The sequence below is a fragment of the Mastigoproctus giganteus genome, chromosome 9 (genome assembly GCF_048544385.1).
Source record: "Mastigoproctus giganteus isolate SK-2022 chromosome 9, ASM4854438v1, whole genome shotgun sequence".
Taxonomy (NCBI): domain Eukaryota; kingdom Metazoa; phylum Arthropoda; class Arachnida; order Uropygi; family Thelyphonidae; genus Mastigoproctus; species Mastigoproctus giganteus.
In genome coordinates, this window is record NC_143583.1 from 208,387,275 (window position 1) to 208,406,945 (window position 19,671).

General features: G+C 37.4%; 1 protein-coding gene across 1 annotated transcript in view; it reads left to right on the top strand.

The window, feature by feature from the left end:
• The first annotated feature begins 429 nt into the window (after nucleotides 1-429).
• The window catches only part of l(2)34Fd (nucleolar protein 10 lethal (2) 34Fd), a 282,114-nt gene continuing 262,872 nt past the window's right edge, over nucleotides 430-19,671 (top strand). The window contains exon 1 of the mRNA XM_090381757.1: nucleotides 430-500. Coding sequence (XP_090237883.1) covers nucleotides 435-500 — 66 coding nt within the window. The 5' untranslated portion in view covers nucleotides 430-434. The remainder of the gene's footprint in view (nucleotides 501-19,671) is intronic.

The window sequence follows — 19,671 nt, forward strand, 5'->3', positions numbered from 1 at the left end:
CACACACACGCAACAGTGGACCCGACACCGAACCCTGTGGACCTCCACTAATAAGACATCCCTGTGGGACTCCATTAATAAGACTCCAGATAAGGAGTCTCCTTAATGGTTATTAACTCGGGAACCAAGTTACTGGTTCCCGAGTATTAATGGTTATTAACTCGGGAACTCCATTCCGGTTATTAACTCGGGAACCAAGCATTTCCGGACCTATGTTGATATAAAATATTTTTATTGTCTATATATGAGGAACTCATTTCTCAAGTTATGCCTTGTATTTTTGAGACTCCCAGAACATTAATATTGGTGAACTATCGTTATTACTCATAAAGAATATTAATAAAAATATTAAAGTTATTTGATATAGGTGGCGCAACGAGCACGCAAAACATGTGCTTGAAATTATTTGTTTTGTTTTCTTCCCAAGCCTGAAAATGCAGGTTTCGAACCCAAACAATGTGAAAATTTATAATTTAAGTGCAGGAAAATCACTTCCAGAGGTCAGTACTTTTGAAATATTAAATTAAGAAATAATATTCGTGAAAATTTGTACTAATTGCTCGTATCTTTTAATGTTGAATATGTTATTAATAAGTTACAAATATTCAGCAATTTCTATTTAATGCCGTGTTTTATATTTATATAAATTTACGTAGGAAATAATAAAAGTAATATACGATATAAGTTACGCTTTTTGTTTTTTTATGCAATTAAGATTGCATAATGGTACTATATTATATTAAACATAACTACAGGGGGATTTATATATGGGGTAACTTGAGAGGCTGATTTCTCAGGCAATGGAGTTGAAAAGTGCATATAAACGTTCGGTTCCAAATGATTAGAGCCGTGGCTGTTTGAATTCTAGGAAAAAGCATTTGAATTCTAAAATGGTCTTGATTTATTTTTATTTAGTGTACCGTCCGTGTGTACAGATTACAGTGTTTGGTATATTGCATACCAAACACTAATCTGTTTCATTCACCTTCACATCGTTAACCCCAGGGGCTCACAGCTGGTGAGCGTGGACTTGGCACACCCAGGGTCCTGAGCTGGATATCATCATTCTTCTCTTCCTTGGTGATTTCCTTTTATTTCTCTCTCTCTCTCTGTCTCTCTGTCTCTCGGGGTAGTTCAGAAATTTTTTTTTTTTTTTTTTTTGGCTTGTGCAGCATAAGCCTCAGGCTTCCTTGCACAACATGGTTAATAATAATAATAATCACTGTAGGCAAAATTTAATAACTTGAAGGTGGATAGTTTTATACAGACAGTTTAGGGAAATTCAAAGGTCAGCTGGATAGTTACCTATGGAGGAGAGAAACACATAGGTTATCAATTTCCTTTTTGTGTATTATTTATTAATTATCCATTTCATTTCATTAATTTTGTTTTATTCTTTCTTTTTTTTTTTTTTTTGACTGGTGCAGCATAAGCCTTAGGCTTCCTTGCACCATGTGGCCATTACTAATACTGACTATCCTAAATATTAGCATTAGCAAAGGCACATGATGCAAGAAAGCAAGTTTATATAGCACCAGCCAAACCATCCCCCCTTATTTCACCCATCCACTCACTCAAAACGTTTGTCAAGTTTTGCTTTGAATCTATTTAAGCTATCAACTTCTACAATGACAGATGGAAGTTTGTTCCAGCAATCAATCCCCTGCTGGCTACAGGCTTTTTTCCACACATCTATCCTACAACTGTCTTTCCTCAATTTGAATTTTTGCCCTCTCAGGCGATTATTCTGAGCAAGAGGAAGAATCCCATCAGCATTGAGCATGCTCAAACCATTCAAGGCTTTATGCACCTCAATCAGATCAGCTCGCAGGTGCCTAGTCTCCAGACACTGTAATTTGCAAAACTTAAGCCTTTCTTCGTAAGAGCAAACTTTTGTTCCATTCACTAATCTTGTTGCCCTTCTCTGTACTCGTTCCAACAGCTCTACATCCTTCTTAAAAGGTGACTCCGTAGCCAGGTGGGAAGAAGCCACAATGCGTAGCACACGCTTCTTGATTAGACCGGGGTTCGAGCCCGTCACCACCAAATACGGAGGATGCGGAAAGGTCAGGGAATGACCACAGCATATCCCGGAGCAATATGGCCTTAGTTGCTAATGCTCCCAAAACAACAAAAACAATCCTTCTTAAAATGAGGCCTCCAGACCTGTATACAAATATGGTTGTTGATTATGATATAATAAATGTACTTATATTTATTTAAACTTATTATCACTAAAACTACTGGTATCTCATGGGTGCTTGGTGGTAATTAGCATTAGCATTAGCATTAGTAGAGGCATTTGATGCAAGAAAGCAAGCTTATGTAGGTGGTAGATGACTTTCATCAACCGGTGAAATACCACCACTTTGCTTATTGGAGGCTTGAAGTGGTGAAACCCATGTTTAGTCTCTGGAGCAAAGTTTCCGGCATCCCCCTCCCCCCATACTTCTCCTTCAACCCATGCACGGTACTAAGTACTATAGGTTTTGATACCTTTCATGTTTGGGGTTTTCATAAAAAAAAAAAAAAAAAAAAAAAAATTATGCAGCATCAGCCAAAAAAAAAAAAAAAAAAAACCCACTTCCACTTCACCCCTCTGTTCGTTCAAAATATCTGTCCAGCTGAGCCTTAAACTTATTTAGGCTATCAACCTCCAACACAAGGGATGGCAGTCTGTTCCACCAACCAACCACCCGCTGGCTAAAGGCAAATTTCCGCACGTCTATCCTACATCTGTCTTTCCTCAATTTGAATTTATGCCCTCTCAGGTGATTTTTCTGAGCTAGAGGAAGAATCCCATCAGCATTGAGCATGCTTAAACCATTCAAGGCTTTATACACCTCTATCAGATCACCTCGCTGGTGCCTAGTCTCCAGACACTGTAATTTGCAAAACTTAAGCCTTTCTTCGTAAGAGCACCCCTTTGTTCCATTCACTAATCTTGTTGCCCTTCTCTGTACTCGTTCCAGCAGCTCTACATCCTTCTTGAAATGAGGCCTCCAGACCTGTATACAGTACTCTAGGTGTGGCCTGACCATTGCCTTATACAATGGAATAATCACCTCCTTATCCCTGCTGGAAAAATTCCTGTATATCATTGACAATACTCCATGAGCTACTCTTGCAGCCCGCCTGCACTGCTCAGAGAACTTCATATCTGCCTGCACAATCACCCCCAAGTCCCTTTCATTCTCTACCACTGTCAGTGTAGTACCACAGAGTTGATACGTTGCTCTGGGGTTGCTGTTTCCCATGTGTAGTACTTTACATTTGTCAATGTTAAACTTCATTTGCCACCTCTCAGCCCATCTGCTCAACCTTTCCAGATCCTGTTGCAGCAGCATAGTGTCAGTAGTGTCCTTGACAACCCTGCCAACCTTTGTATCATCTGCAAACTTGGACATTAAGCTTGATATACCATCATCAATATCATTTATAAATACAAAAAACAATAATGGACCCAACACTGAGCCCCGAGGGACTCCACTAATAACATTAGTCCACGATGAGCAGTGTCCATTGATTACCACTCTCTGTCTTCTCCCCCTCAACCACCCCTTTATCCATAGCAGCAATTTGCCTCCAATGTCACACTGCTCCAATTTGTGTAGCAGTCTTCCGTGTGCAACAGTATCAAAAGCCTTTCTAAGATCCAAGTATATAATATCAAAGTTATTCCCTGCATCCAGTTCTTTTGTGACTACATCATAGTATCCAATCAAGTTGGTCAGGCAAGACTTCCCCTTAACAAAACCATGCTGTGACTGAGCTATAACTGAAGTCTTGTCTAAATGATCCTGCAGTGCTTCTTTAACCAGTGCCTCCATTAATTTTCCTGGAACAGAAGTTAAGCTCACAGGTCTATAATTACTTGTGTCAGCCTTTGATCCTCCTTTGTGAATTGGGGTCACATTTGCACATTTCCAGTCTATGGGTACCTCCCCTGAGTCCATAATTAAGATTTAATATTGTCAACATTAAAACTGCCCAGGACTTTAAATGTATTAATAGATGCACAGTATCCAGTAGTAAATTTGCATTGAAAGTTTTAGCATTGTTTCTTTTTTTGGTATAATGGTAAAAACCTAAAACTCCTTCAGTAAGTACAAAATCTCTTGTTATAAAATTTAGAGAACTCTCTTTTTTATAAGCCCATATATATATATATATATACAGCCACTCCCTGACTTGTGTAATACTTGACTTACGTAAATTAGACTTCATATAAGTTATTGCCGGCCGGTGCAAGCAAAGTGAAAAAAAATGTAGAAACATATTTTGCATCCCCCTTTTTTTTTTTTTTTTTTTGGTAATTCATTCCAAGACCTCAGAGGTTGAAATTTTTGTTATATAACTAAGTTATTTAACTCTCTAAAGGTCATTTTTATGATGGAAATTATTAGATTTATATCATTTTATGTCAAATAAGCACATTACAAAGGATGCAAAAACAAAACACGTTTGCAAACTCTGCTATTGGCTGAGAGGAACGCTGTGCAGTTAGGCCGGAGAATGCACTACACTGATTATAAGAATTCAAAACTGATCATAAGATTCAGTGTTGAATGCCTTCGTGATATTTTTCTAAAGCACATTTCTGGAGGTCACACCCATAAGACAATAAAACAATATGCACTTTCCAGTTTATTGAGCTTTTCTGTTAATGAAGTCTCTTATAAACTGGCAATAAACTTGATCTTATTGCATTTGGGATAATACCAGTAACTGGAATTGTGTGGGCTTTTACGTTATTATGGTGAAGTGTGTTTCCCCTTGACTGACATCTTCAATCATATAAAAATTGTAAATAAATTTTCAGAATCTTCTATTTACTTATTACAGTGATGAAGGGAAAGCGACCAACAGGTATAGTGCATGCGGTGGCAGTGCTAGAAAATGAAACAAAATTGATTTAGAAATGAAGATGAAAATGATTAAGAAGTAAGAAGCAGGACAAGTTTGTTATATATTGCACAGGAATTAGGTCTAGTTGCTTCAACAGTGAATACTATTTTAAAGGACAGTGTGCATATAAAAGAACATGTTAAAAGATCAACGTAATTAAGATGAACAGTATTCAGGTGCTATATCGAACATGGAAAAGCTGTTAATAATATGGATGGAAAATCAGATTCAGAAGCGAGTACCCCTGAGTCTACTGGCCATTCAAACAAAAGCAAGGAGTATTTATGAAGATATTAAGGATAAGTATGGTAAAGCCTCCGTAGCCGAGTGGGCAGGAGCGGGAGTGCAGTAGCACACGCTCTTTGAATTAGACCGGGGTTCAAGCCCCTGACTGCTGAATACGGTCGATCTGCCAACCCGCACTGGACCAGCGTGGCAGATTATGGTCCATTTCCCTCAGCATGAATTGTTGAGGAGGCTACCACCCTGCAGTGGGTTGATAATGGCTGCACTTTACTTTATGGTAAACCCCAAGCTAGGTTCATGGCAAGCAACGGGTGGCTTAATAGGTTGAAGCATTGTGCTGGTTTTCACAATGGTACAGTAAAATTTTTGTAATTGCACACTTTTGTAATATTGTACACTTTTAAAATCTTTCCTGCACATGAGATAAAAAAACATTGAATAATTCTATTTACGTGTTTCACAAACATTTCTTTTTTGCTTTAATCAAATTCAGTGTGCATAGTTGCGAATGCTGCATAATCCTTTATGGAAATTCCGACTTATGTAAAATTCGACTTACATAGAGTTCTGTGGAATGCAACTCTTACGTAAGTCGGAGATTGGCTGTATGTGTGTATATATACAGGGTGTTTCAAAAATGATGGTCAATAATTTAAAGGTGAAAAGTACAAACTAAAATAAACAAAAAAAAGTCCCAGTGAACATCTGACCTTTTTCGAGATAATGCACATTTTCTGTTAAGATGTGCCACTGACTATGGGAGCACTAGTTTAGCAAAAAAGTCGTGGATTCTTTGCTAAGGGTGGTTTTATTAAACATAAGATAATACATTTTTAACTTTTAGTTTCAACACCACAGGATTTTACAGACATTACAAAAGGTGTTCAAAATGCTGTCCTTACATCCCTATGCAGCTTTGTAGTCTTCTCTGCATTGAGTTGTGAATCCTCTCAAGCATTCCTGGGTCATTTCTGAAAGGTTCCTTCAACCCAACGCTGCAATTCCTCAACTTTGTTAATATCAGAAGTATACACCAAGCTTTTTACATGACCCTAGATGCAAAAATCCATAGGATTTAAGTCTGGTGAGCTGGGAGGCCACATTACATGCCCACCTCTACCTATCCACCATTGACCATACCTTTTAGTTAGATACCGAGTCACAACTCAAGCAAAATGTGCTGGTGCACCATTATGCATAAACAACATGTTCTGGCGTTGCTGAAGTAAAACATTATTATCATCAACAAGGAAGTCTGGAAGAACATTCTGCAGGAACTGAAGGTATAGCTCTCCTGTTAGCCTGTTTGGCAGAAAGTGTGGTCCAATTAGATGGTTTCCTAGTAGTCCTGCTCAGATCTTCAATGAGAAACGTTGCTGATGTCGTGACTTGTGAATTGCATTAGGATTTTCGTCAGATCAAATGTGACAGTTATGAAAATTAAAAATACCATCACAAGTAAACCAAGCTTCATCAGTGAATAAAATATTGTTTAAAAATTGGTGGTTCGGGACACATTGTTATTGCATCCACTGGCAGAAGTTCACTCCTGGAGAGTAATCTGTATTGCTGAGACCTTGTACACGTAATTTGGAGGGGTACAGTAATTGGCGATGTAAAATTTGCCACACACTGCTGTGACTCAGTATACGCTCTTGCAGAGCAACCCTCCTTTCGAAATTCCTGAATTTTGTCCTATTCTTTCTAACACCCTTTCCTCAACATCAGGTGTTTTGCTTTTGGACCTACCTGCTCGTACTCCATGTGTGAAGCACCCATGTTCTCTAAGGCGTTGATGTACCCTGATGAATGTGCACCTGTTGGGCTATCTTAGGCAGGGAAATGCTTCATGGTATAAACGTGCAGCCTCCAGTGCACTGTCGTTGGTTTTACTATACATGAAGTGCATGTCTGCATACTCTTGGTTGCTGTAACCTCTTTCCATGTTGACTATCCTTTGACAAGTACTAGTATGCCTGCTATGTCTCTGCTAGAGCCGACAAGCTCTCGGCCAGAGTTAGACATTGAGCATAACACATCTCAACCCAAGAGGTTGAAAACCACTTCCTCATCAACAAATTGTCCCGCATTTCTTATAATGCACTCTCTTGCAGATCAGCCTCTCAGTACTCTCTCTCCATTCCTTATCCAGAAACACTTGGAAGTCTGGCAGGATCTCCAAAGACAAAGAGACTGCAATCAGGGGACCTTCTAGTGGAAACAATGAACCGTAAACATTCAGAGAAACTGCTAAAACTTACAAGCTTTGCTGGAATTCCAGTTAAAGTTTCTCCCATTGCAACCCTGAATACATCTAAGGGTGTTATATCCATCTGGGATCTATTGAATGTCACGGAGAAGAAGATAACACAAGAGCTTCAAGATCAAAATGTCATTGCTGTGAAAAGAATTATGGTTAAAAGCGAAAATACACTCACACCTACAAGGAATATTATTCTAACCTTTAACACGCCAAATCTACCACCATCGATAAACGTAGACTATCTACTTTGCCGAATTAGACCATACAATCCTAACCCATTGAGATGTTTTAAGTGCCAAAAGTATAGCCACTCTCAAACGGCGTGCAGAGGAAACCAAGTTTGTCCTAATTGTGGGTCCTCTGACCAGGGCAAAAGAAATGACTTGCCCCAACTGTAAAGGAAACCATCTTGCTTACTCAAGGACATGTGACAGATGGAAAACTGGAAAGCAAATTGTTAAATATAAGATCGAGAATAAAGTAAGCTTTCAAGAAGCACGGAAATTAATTGCTCCCAGTATGAATAAGTGTACGTATGCCAATATCACGCAAAAATATCAATCAGTGGCCACCCAAACTGATGTTACTGTCCCTTCAAATACCTCAATCTCTGCTGACTATGCTCGGACTGTTCTCTCTCTCTCTCAGCAACAGTCCAATGTCCCGAAACAGTTGAACCAGGTAAGTAATACTGCACTTACAGTACCAGCTACATCTCCTTCTCCTCCCCCAGTGATTGCTTCTACACCGAATAATCGAAGCTCAAATTTAAAAAAGAATATCCAAGAAATGTCTATGGATAAAATTGACTCATCCAGACAAGAAGAACCAATCCTAGAATTATATATGTAAGAAGATATGGACACTAGTCAGCCATTCTTCTCAAAAAAAGACAAATCAAAGCCTGAAAGCCATAAGCCAGCCACATTAAAGAAACAGTCAGATACAGCTTCTACTAAACACCAGTAATGTCTTACATTCTACAATGGAATTGTAGAGGATATCGTAGCAATTTTAATGATATTCAAGTCTTATTTAGCTGTTACTCTCCAGTTGGTTTCTGTCTACAAGAAACCTACCTAACGTCTCAAATTTCTACCAACATAAAGAACTATTATATCTATCGACAAGATCATAATACTTCAAACGCGGCCCGTGGAGCCGTGGCCATTTTGGTCAGTACAAAGATCCCAACCAAACAAATTGTTTTGCAAACTGAAATTGAAGTTGTTGCCGTACTTTTGATAGCCCATATTGCGTTAACACTAGTGTCAGTCTATCTCCCACAAAGTCGTACTTTGTCGTACCAAGATCTTGAAAATCTTTTAAGGCAATTACCTTCCCCTGTCTGTCTCTTGGGGGATTTCAATGGCCATCACCCCTTATGGGAATCGACTAAATTAGATAGTCATGGTCGACTAATTGAAACCTTTCTGGAGAAGCAAATCCTTACTGTTCTTAATACTGGTGCACCCACTCACATACAGTTACCAACTGGACAAACTTCTGCAATCGAACTATCAATATGATCCCCGATTCTGTTTCCAGTCATGGAATTGTCCGCTCTGGATGATACCATGGGAAGTGACCATTTTACAGTCATTTGCGAGCTGCTCACTACCCAACTACCATTATCACAACCCTGTTGGAAATGGAAATTCTCTCAAGCCAACTGGGTCAAATTTCAATCAGCTATCAGTGTGGATGAGAAATTTATACGAACACAGCCAATAGATAAAGTCACAGATTATATCACGTCACACCTATTATCTGCAGCTAAATGCCCAATTCCATTGTCAAACCCTCCTTCTCGACGGCACCATAATTATTGGTGGAATGAAGAATGCACAAAAACAAAGAAGTTAAAAAATAAAGCATGGAATTCTTTTAGCAGATCTCCAACCACAGTTAATCTTAATAACTATAAGAAGCAAAGGGCAAAAGCACGTCTCACACAAAGAGAAGCCAAAAAGAATTCCTGGATTCGGTTTGCCTCAACCGGAAACAAAAACACTAATTCCAGGTTAATATGGAAGAAAATTAGGCAGATTTCCGGCAAATTTCCAACCACCCCTTCCCCAATTCTTTCGTGGAATGGACAAGAGCTCTCTGCTCCTGAAGATATTGCAAATGCCTTGGGCACAACCTCTGCCCAAGTTTCGTGGCATCAACTTATTCTGTGGATTTCCAGAAAATTAAGACCATGTTTGAACAGCTATCCATCAACTTTCGAACCTCTGTACTCCTTCCATATAATCAGCCACTTTAATATTCTGAACTACTACATGCTATAAAAACAAGACGCAGTAGTGCTTCTGTGTCAGATGGAATATATTATATCATGTTACAACATCTTGAAGAAAAAAATTTAAAAATACTGCTGGTCTTCTATAACCGAATCTTTCTTGAAAACCTTTACCACCTCTTGGCACCATGCCACAGTTCTGGCCTTTTTGAAACCTGAAAAAGATCCTACCAATCGTACAGTTACAGACTGATTTCTCTCTCCAGTTGCCTCGGCAAGTTACTTGAAAAAATAATCCATAATCGACTTGTTTGGATCATATAAACGCAACATCTGAGTAATAATCAGCATGGATTTCGCCAGAACAGGTCCTCCTTAGATCTCATGATCAAAGCTGAGTGTGCAATTCGTAATGCCTTTGTAAAAAATGAACACCTTGTTATGGTTTCCATAGACATAGAAGGCATTTGATGCTACCTGGCGTCATGGCATTCTCAGTGACCTCCATGCTCTTGGTCTATGAGGCAACCTTCCTATATTCATCAGGAACTTTCTTTAGAACCGTTCGTTCCAAGTTTGATACCACAACTCACTTTCTATGATGTTTCTACAGGAAGAAGGAGTACCACAGGGGTCTGTACTGAATGCAACCCTTTTTGCCCTTAGAATCGATTCCATCACAAAAGAACTTCCAAATACTGTTCAGACCTACCTTTACGCTCATGATCCCTCTATTTCTTGCCATTCTTAGAACATAAGATCCATTGAATGGCAATTACAGATATCCCTGAATAAAGTCCAGAGGTGGGCAGTGTGCAATGGCTATCATCTGTCACAGCAGAAAACCGTTGCAATTCACTTTTGCAATCAACGTAAATTGCATACAGATCCTGAAATTCAGATGTCAAACTCTACCATTCTAGTGACCAAATTTAGTGACATTCTTGGTACCAAAAACCCATAATGCAATGTTCACTCAGCTTTTTTTGATAGTTTGTGTTTCCTCACAGATTTTTCATGCAATCAGACATCCATGAAAAAAAATAATAATTGTCAGATTTCTATTTGTGTGATTTATTGAAATTTGGTATGGCTTCGCAAATTTCTGTAAACAACTTAAATATAAAGTTAGTATTAGCATTAGTAGTGGCATGTGAAACAAGAAAGAAAGCTTATAAGCATCAGCCAAAAACAAAAAAACACTAACCATTTCACCTATCCATTCCCTCCAAAAGTTTGTATAATTCTTCCTTGATAGTTTCATAAAACTTTCAAGGTAGTTTTCTTCCTTGAAGTTTTAATGAAATTTGAGATGCAATATGTACTTTGTGGATTTGTGATTTAATAAAATAAATAGCAAAGCATGTCTCAGTTTGTAATATGCAGTCAACATTTTTGAAAATGTAAGAAAATTTGTCCATTGCAAGTTGAGTACAGATGGATGGATGGATGGATCCATCCCATACAGATGGATGGATATGATGAAGAAAAGATTCAGTTTAAGCCTATATGTGTTGTACCTAAAAATAAGGTGTAGCAGCACTGAAAAGCAGTACACAGTTTTCTTTTTTTTTTCTGGAGAACAATTTCATTTAAAAAGATTATTTCAGAACATCATATTTTCTCTGTATAAAACCATGTGTGTAACTATGTAAAATTGATGAAATCTTTAAAGCTGCTGATGGTTGCACTGTTATAGACTTCTCCTGTACTGTACAGATTTGAATCTGGTTGAACTTTTCTGGAGAGCAATCAGAGCTAAATTGCTGCAGAAAGACTGCACTAACCCTGAATACCATGTGAATTCAGGGTTAGAAGCTGCACTAACCCTGAATACCATGTGAATTCAGGGTTAGTGCAGCTTCTAACCAGTATTAGAATGCATTCTAGTACTGGAAAGTGTTGTGATTGAAAATAAGTATTACTGGAAAGTGTTTTGATTGAAAATAAGTATTGGGAAAATGAAAGTTGAATGGATTAAGAATTTTATAAAATAATAATTACAGATATATACATGTACATATATTACAGATATAATAATAATGACAGGTGTATTGTCATCTTACAATCAAATTGTCAAGTTGCATGACAATGAGTGCTATAGAGCAGCGGTTCCCAATCTTTTTTGATTTGCAAATCCCTTTCAACATCATAATATTTTTAATGCCAACCACTAAGCCTATATTCTCTGAAATCATATAATATTTCTGAATTTTTATTATAAAATATTTCCAGTACTATGTTTTTATAAGCGATATTGCATAATAATAAAAATTATTATTAAGTATTATTTATACTGTACTTTGTAAAGTAATTATGAATCAGTCCAAACAGGTTTCGAACAGGCCAAGAGTAGAAAACTTGCTTCTTGTCCAAATGGTAACTGAGCATTCTGGTCTCTTGCCAAAGCTATTGGCTGCAATTTTTGCCCATCTCTGTTTCCACCTCTGTCTAATCCAGATGATTCTATCATCACTTCAACCAAGTATAAAGCTGACCTGCTAGCATCCTATTTTTCTTCCAATTCATATATTGATCTTGGTAAACCATCTCAAACCATTCCCACTACATTCCATTCAAAGTATCCTGTGGTCTTCGGTCAGAAGGATTTTGATGAATCTGATGCTAAGAAAGCTCCAGATCCTGGTGGTATTTCTCCACTTGTTCTCAAAACCTGTTCCACTGAACGTATTCCTGTTTGGTGTCATCTTTTTTCACTTTCTTATTCCAAAGTTTTTTTTTTCCTTCTGCTTGGAAATTTGCTAATATCCAGCCAGTTCTTAAAAAGGGTGACAGATCCCTTCCATCCAATTATCGTCCCATTGTGATTACTTCTACTCTTTCCAAAGTAATTGAGAAATTAATTAACTGCCAATTCTTAAACTACAGTATCTGGAAATCATAATCTTTCATCTGATCAACGATTGCCAGTATGGATTCCGCAATGTTGTTCCACTGGCGGAATCTGCCTTATGTTACCCATCTCTGGACAATTTAAATGGAAAAGGTTGGTGAAACTCAAGCCATTGCTCTTTTCATTTCAAAAACTTTTGATCATGCTTGGCATAAAAGTCTTCTAAATAAGCTTCCATCCTATGGTTTGCTAGCTGTTCTTTGTAATTGAATATCCAGTTTTCTCTCTGACCGCTCACTGCAGGTGATGGTAGACGGCTCTCTGTCTTCTAACTTCTCCATGAATGCTGGTGTCCTCCAAGGTTCAGTTCTTTCTCCCACTCCCTTCCTCTTGTATATTAATGACCTTCTATTGACCGGAAATTCTATCCATAGTTTTGCTGACGATAGCACATTGCATTCTACCTTCCAGTTTGAGAAACCTTGCCCTGCTCAAACAGCTTCAACTTCTCGAGTATCCACTGTGAAATCCTTAAATGCTGACCTTCAGGTAATTCTCCAGTGGGGCAAAGATAACTTAATTTCAATCCTTCTAAAACTCAGTCTTGTCTTATATATCGTAAAAAGAATTCTTCTGCTCTTGTGCTTATCTTCGATGACGCTCCGATTTCTAGGCAAGATCTATGGGATTACCCTGACTTCTAGTCTCTCTTGGTATAAAGCGCATTACAAATACTGCTTCCTCTGCATCTAAAAACTGGGTGTTTTCTTTTGCTCTCAGCATTACTTTTCTTCCAAACAGCTGTTCACTCTGTACAAATCGCAAATCTGCCGTACCATGGAATAATGTTCCCACATCTGGGGCGGTGCCCCCAAAACCTCTCTCAGGCTTCTAGATTCCATTCAAAAGAGGGCAGTTAGGTTAATTAATGTCTCGTCTCTAACAGAGTCTCTCCACTCTGTCTCCATTGACTTTCTGTTTCTGTTGCATGCCTTTTCTACGCATGGGCACTGTTCTTCTAAATTGGCTTGTATAATTCCTGCCCTTTCTTTCAAAGCAGTTCGAACATGTGCTGTAACCAGTCAACATACTTTTAATGTCTAAGTTTAAATTCACAGAACCAATTTTTATTCTTCCTCATTTATCTTCAGTTTTCTGCAACAACCTTCCTTCATAAGTATTTTCTGAAAATTACAGTCTACAGAAGTTAAAGTCCATTGTCAACAAGTATCTTCTTTCATCTTTTCAATCTTCAACTCATGCATGGTACTAAGTACTACAGGTCCTAAAAAAAAAAAAAAAGGTACCTATACATAACAATGATCCTTGAAAATAAAAGAAAAATCTAGTATGGAAAACAGATTTATTTAACATAATAAACTGTAAGATAGTAAACTAATTATAAGGAATTGTGGGAGATGTGGTTTCTTTCTTTGGCAATTCTTTACTTTTATTTAATTTTATTTTACTTTATTGTTTATTATTAGTACATTTTGTAGTTTAGAATAATATACGTATGTAAATCTAAGCAGACGCCATTACAGAATTTTTAGTGTGAACCACCTAGAACACTTTCGTGAACCACAGCTATAGAGAAAGAATAAACAAATGTTGTTGAACTGAAATGTCTTGCATAATGTAATTATCATTATTTTTGTATACTGGTTCATATCATGTGATCATTTTAATTTCTGTTTATAAATATTGTTGTACTTTTTTTATTTATTTTTTATGAATACCAGGTTTCTAAAGTTTCAATAAAGGTACATTTAGATAAAAATGGCACTCTGAAGAACACACAACATGGTTTTGTTAAGGGAAAATCATGTTTAACTAACTTAGTAAACTATTTTGATACAATTACTCATGAGCTGGATGTAGGGCACAATTTAAATTTAAAGTTTATTTAGATTTTAGCAAAGCATTTGACTCAGTTCCTTGTGAGAGGTTACTGTATAAGCTAGAATGTGTTGGGATTACTGGAAAAGATTCTAAGATGGTCTGCAGGGCAGAAGACAGAGCATTGTAATTAATGGATATTCTTTGGCTTGGTGTAATGTCAGCAGTGGGTTTCCCAAGGATCGGTTCTTGGACCACTATTTTTCTGATTTTCATAAACAAATTTGACGAAGGGATAGTGGGCTTTATTTCAAAATTTGCAGTTGATGTAAAGTTTGATAGAGCCATTAATGACCAGTGCCAAGCAGTGATGACTTGAACAGTCTTCAAGAATCGTCAGAAACATGGCAGCTAAGTTTTAATGCAGCAAAATGCAAGTTCTTATACTTGGGGAATAGCAGCCCCAAAATAAATTATGCACTTATTGGGGTTGGATTAAAAACAGTAGATGAAGAAAGGGATCTGGGTGTTATGGTATGAGCATATATGAAATTTTCTGAGTAGTGTAAACAGGTGGTCAAGAAAACCCATGGCATCCTATCGATGATTCATCGAGCGTTATCCCATAGAGATAGGGCTCTGCTGGTAACATTCATAATCACACTATATAAGGCAATTGTAAGACTGCATATGGAATACTGTGTCCAAGTATGGAGACCTCATCTGAAAAAAGGCATCGAGCTTCTTGAATGGGTCCAGTGTTAGGCAATTTGCATGGCGAGATCAGCAAAATGGTAACCATAAAAGCAAGGAAAGACTCCAATTATGTAAGCTAGAGAGCTTGGCAACCAGGCACCTCAAAGGGCACCTGATTGAGGTTTATAAGCCCTGAGAGGGGTTAGCAAAATTAATGAAACAGAATTTTCACTGTTATAAATAATTCCTGAACTAATACAGGGTAAGAAGTATGATTAAATTTAGGCTAGATTGTAGGAAGCTTTCTTTTCACCAGCAAGTTGTTGATTATTGGAACATGTTGCCTCCACAGGTAGTTTAGGCTGACAATCTGAAGAAATGCAGAGGTCAACTGGATTACCTGCACGAGGAAGGAAGTGCATAATTGAAAGGGTACTTTTTGCTGGCGCATCAAAAGCCTGTGACTTCATTGTATTATTTGGCTAATACTAATACAAAGTTTGTTTATTTCCTTTTAAGTTTTTAGATTGAATAGAAAAGGTTAAAAAAGATTAAATGCATAATTAGGAGGTTCTGAATATGAGAATCTCTAATTAAGAGGTTCTGATACACTTGTAATGAAAAAAAATTATACCTTTCCATAAATCGTTTGCTGATGCTTACATTGCTATCCAATTTCTCTGGAATTTCCTGTCAATTATATCATCTGGGGAAAGACATTTTTGAACTAAAACTTATATGAGATCAATGATACTTTAAGAATAAGTTACAACTTATTATTAGCATTAGCATTAGCATTAGTAGAGGCATTTGATGCAAGAAAGCAAGCTTATGCAGCATCAGCCAAAAAAAAAAAAAAAAAGTAACATAAATAAATAAAAATAACCACTTCCACTTCACCCCTCTGTCCGTTCGAAATACCTGTCCAGCTGAGCCTTAAACTTATTTAGGCTATCAACTTCCACGACAAGGGATGGAAGTCTGTTCCACCCACCAACCACCCGCTGGCTAAAGGCAAATTTCCGCACATCTGTCCTACATCTGTCTTTCCTCAATTTGAATTTATGCCCTCTCAGGTGATTATTCTGAGCAAGAGGGAGAATCCCATCAGCATTGAGCATGCTCAAACCATTCAAGGCTTTGTACACCTCTATCAGATCACCTCGCTGGTGCCTAGTTTCCAGACACTGTAATTCGCAAAACTTAAGCCTTTCTCCGTAAGAGCACCCCTTTGTCCCATTCACCAATCTAGTTGCCCTTCTCTGTACTCGTTCCAGCAGCTCTACATCCTTCTTGAAATGAGGCCTCCAGGCCTGTATACAGTACTCTAGGTGTGGCCTGACCATTGCCTTATACAAGGGAATAATCACCTCCTTATCCCTGCTAGAAAAATTCCTATACAGCAAACCCCCGCTATTCGCGGTTTCGCGTATTCGCGATCGCCGATTTAATATAAAATGAAACCTGAAAAAATGTGAATTTTAAAGCGCCGTGAATATTTTCCGCCATAAAAAACATGGGCGTGGCTAAAATTATCTTTCCCGGTCAAAACAGCGCTCAGTGGGTGGGGGGAGAGGGGTGAAAAAATCGCGAGCGTGGATGTTTCTCGGTAATCCTTGTTCAGTATGTGTTAGTCATGGAAGGTTTCGTCGTTTGCTTTTAATTTATATGCTTATAAACTGAATAAATTTATCGATTTATAAATTGATATGCTTACAAAAATGATAAATCTACCATTTTGCAGTGTAAAACAGACTTTTTCGAGTGTGTTAACGGAAGAAAGTGACTTTATTGTGGACAAGTTCTTTCTAACCCCTACAAAAATATGGCTACGAATAAAAAGAGAAATGTGAAAATATCAAAGAAGGTGATAACATTAGCGAATAAAATTGAGTTATTAGACAAAATTTCTAATGGTGAAAGTGTCTCCTCAGTGGCAAAACATTATAAAATCAATGAGTCAACGGTACGATCAATCAAGAAATCGGAAGAAAAAATCCGATGTAGTGTCCGTGAAAACGCGCTAATTGCTTCAAAAATTTGCTCTGTAACTCGTGACGTTAAATTAGAAAAAATGGAAAAGGCTTTAAATCTGTGGATAGAAGACCGAACTCGAAATAAAATTCCGTTAAGTTCACTCATCATTCGCGAAAAGGCAAAACTCCTCTATCAACACTTTAGCGAAACTGGTGATAGCACTGGTGGGATGTTTTTTTTTGCTAGCAAAGGCGCTGGTTTGAAATTTCTAATAAATATTACATTTAATATTAAATTGTTTCTTATTTTCATTTCGATGCTATATGCTTGCATTTCACTATGTACTGTCTATGTACATGTCATATTATGAAGGTACGTATAATACATACATAGACAAAATTTTAGACTAGTTTTTCTTATATATTTCATACTTTGGAACGGAACCCCTTTATTACTATGGGAGCCATAACTCAGTATTCGCGTTTTCGGTATTCGCGAATTTCTCAGGAACGTAACCCCCGCGAATAGCGGGGGTTTACTGTATATCATTGACAATACACCATGAGCTACTCTTGCAGCCCGTCTGCACTGCTCAGAGAACTTCATATCTGCCTGCACAACCACCCCCAGGTCCCTTTCATTCTCTACCACTGTCAGTGTAGTACCACAGAGTTGATACGTTGCTCTGGGGTTGCTGTTTCCCATATGTAGTACTTTACATTTGTCAATGTTAAACTTCATTTGCCACCTCGAAGCCCATCTGCTCAACCTTTCCAAATCCTGTTGCAGCAGCACAGTGTCAGTAGTGTCCTTGACAACCCTGCCAACCTTCGTATCGTCTGCAAACTTGGACATTAGGCCTGATATACCATCATCAATATCATTTATAAATACAGAAAACAATAAAGGACCCAATACTGAACCCTGAGGGACTCCACTAATAACATTAGTCCACAATGAGCAGTGTCCATTGATTACCACTCTCTGTCTTCTCATTAGTAACATGATGCAAGGAAACAACACTTACATCACTCAAACTCCAAAAAAAAAGGTGAAAAAATTTAACAAACATAATTTTCTCATTCTCTCTTCCCTCCCTCCCTCCAGTAATTGAACAAAATATTCCACAAACAGGTATTCAAATAAAACACCTTCAAAAAAACTAGTTAAAAAGATTATACCAACATTCAGCCAAAGTTGGCTAAATGCAAATTTTTGCACATCTACTTTGCAACCATCCTTTTCCAATTTAAATTTATGTCGACTTGTGTTTTTCATCTGAGAAAAGTACCATGAGCATTTGGTATACTTAATCCTTTTAACATTTCATTTAGATCATCACACAGATAGCTAGTTTCAGAGAATGCAGCTTACATCAAAAGGATATTCTTATCAATCTTTTTTGATAAGAATATCCTTTTTTACCCTATCTAATCTTGTTGCTCTTCTCTGTGTGCTATCCAACAGATCCAGACCTGTATGCAGTATTTCAGATGGAGTTTAACTATTGCCTTATACAGTAGGATGATCACCTCTTTGTCCCTAGCAAACAGGTACAAAGAGGTGATCATTGATTTATGTCATTGTCAGGATCTCATAACCTGTTCTAGCATTGTTTGCACTGCTCAGAGAATTTTGTGCTGGACTGTTCAGTTATCCCTAGATCTTTTTCATGCTTCACTGACTTGAATTTGGTCATTCTGAGAGTAGATGCCATTTGTGTATGACTCAAATGTATTTCCTTGCATTTATCAATGTTAAATCTCAGTTGCTGCTTTCTAACATGTCTGTTTTGTGTAGTTAGATCTTCTTGAAGTCTCCTACTCTGATTACTGTTGTATACTGTGCTATATTACTATATTATATACTGTGCTTATCTTTTTATCATTAGCAATCATAGGTAACAAACATAAGTATCATTAATAAATATTAAAAATAGTAAATGACCAACATACAACCCTGTGGGAACCATGAAGATTGGTGACCATTTATATCCACCTTTGCCTTCTACCACTTGAACATCCCTTTATCCATTGTAGTAACTTGCCCCCTAATGTTTCGTTGCCTGAATGCATACAATGATCTTACAATATAAAACTTTACTAAATATATGATGTCAGAATCACTCTTTACATCCAGTTCCTTTGTGACAATGTCATAGTATTACTATTTTTTTATTATTTATTTATTTTTTTAATGAAAATCCCAACATGAGAGGTATTAGAACCAGAAGTAGTTAGTACCATACATGGGTCGAAGGTTGAGACCAGAATGCTCGACTACCACTTGGACAAGAAGCAAGTTTTCTACTCTTAATCTGTTTGAAATCTAGTTTGAACTGATTAATAGCTCCTTTACAATTGTTGTGAGCTTTGGTATAGGCAGAAAATGAACCGGGAGATTTGGATTCAAGCCAATTGCAATATGCAACATTTTTATCTTGAACAGCCTTAGCACATTTATTGAAAAACCAAGGTTAAGATAAACAATGAGATTTTGAGGTGGAGTGTGGAATAAAGGATTTCTTCCCTACACAAATAATTTCACTGACAAGATCTCAGCAAACATTGACATCAGAAGATTTTAAACAGTAATCCGACCAAGAAAACTAAGAAAAGAAATCTTGCAGATCATCCTATTTTC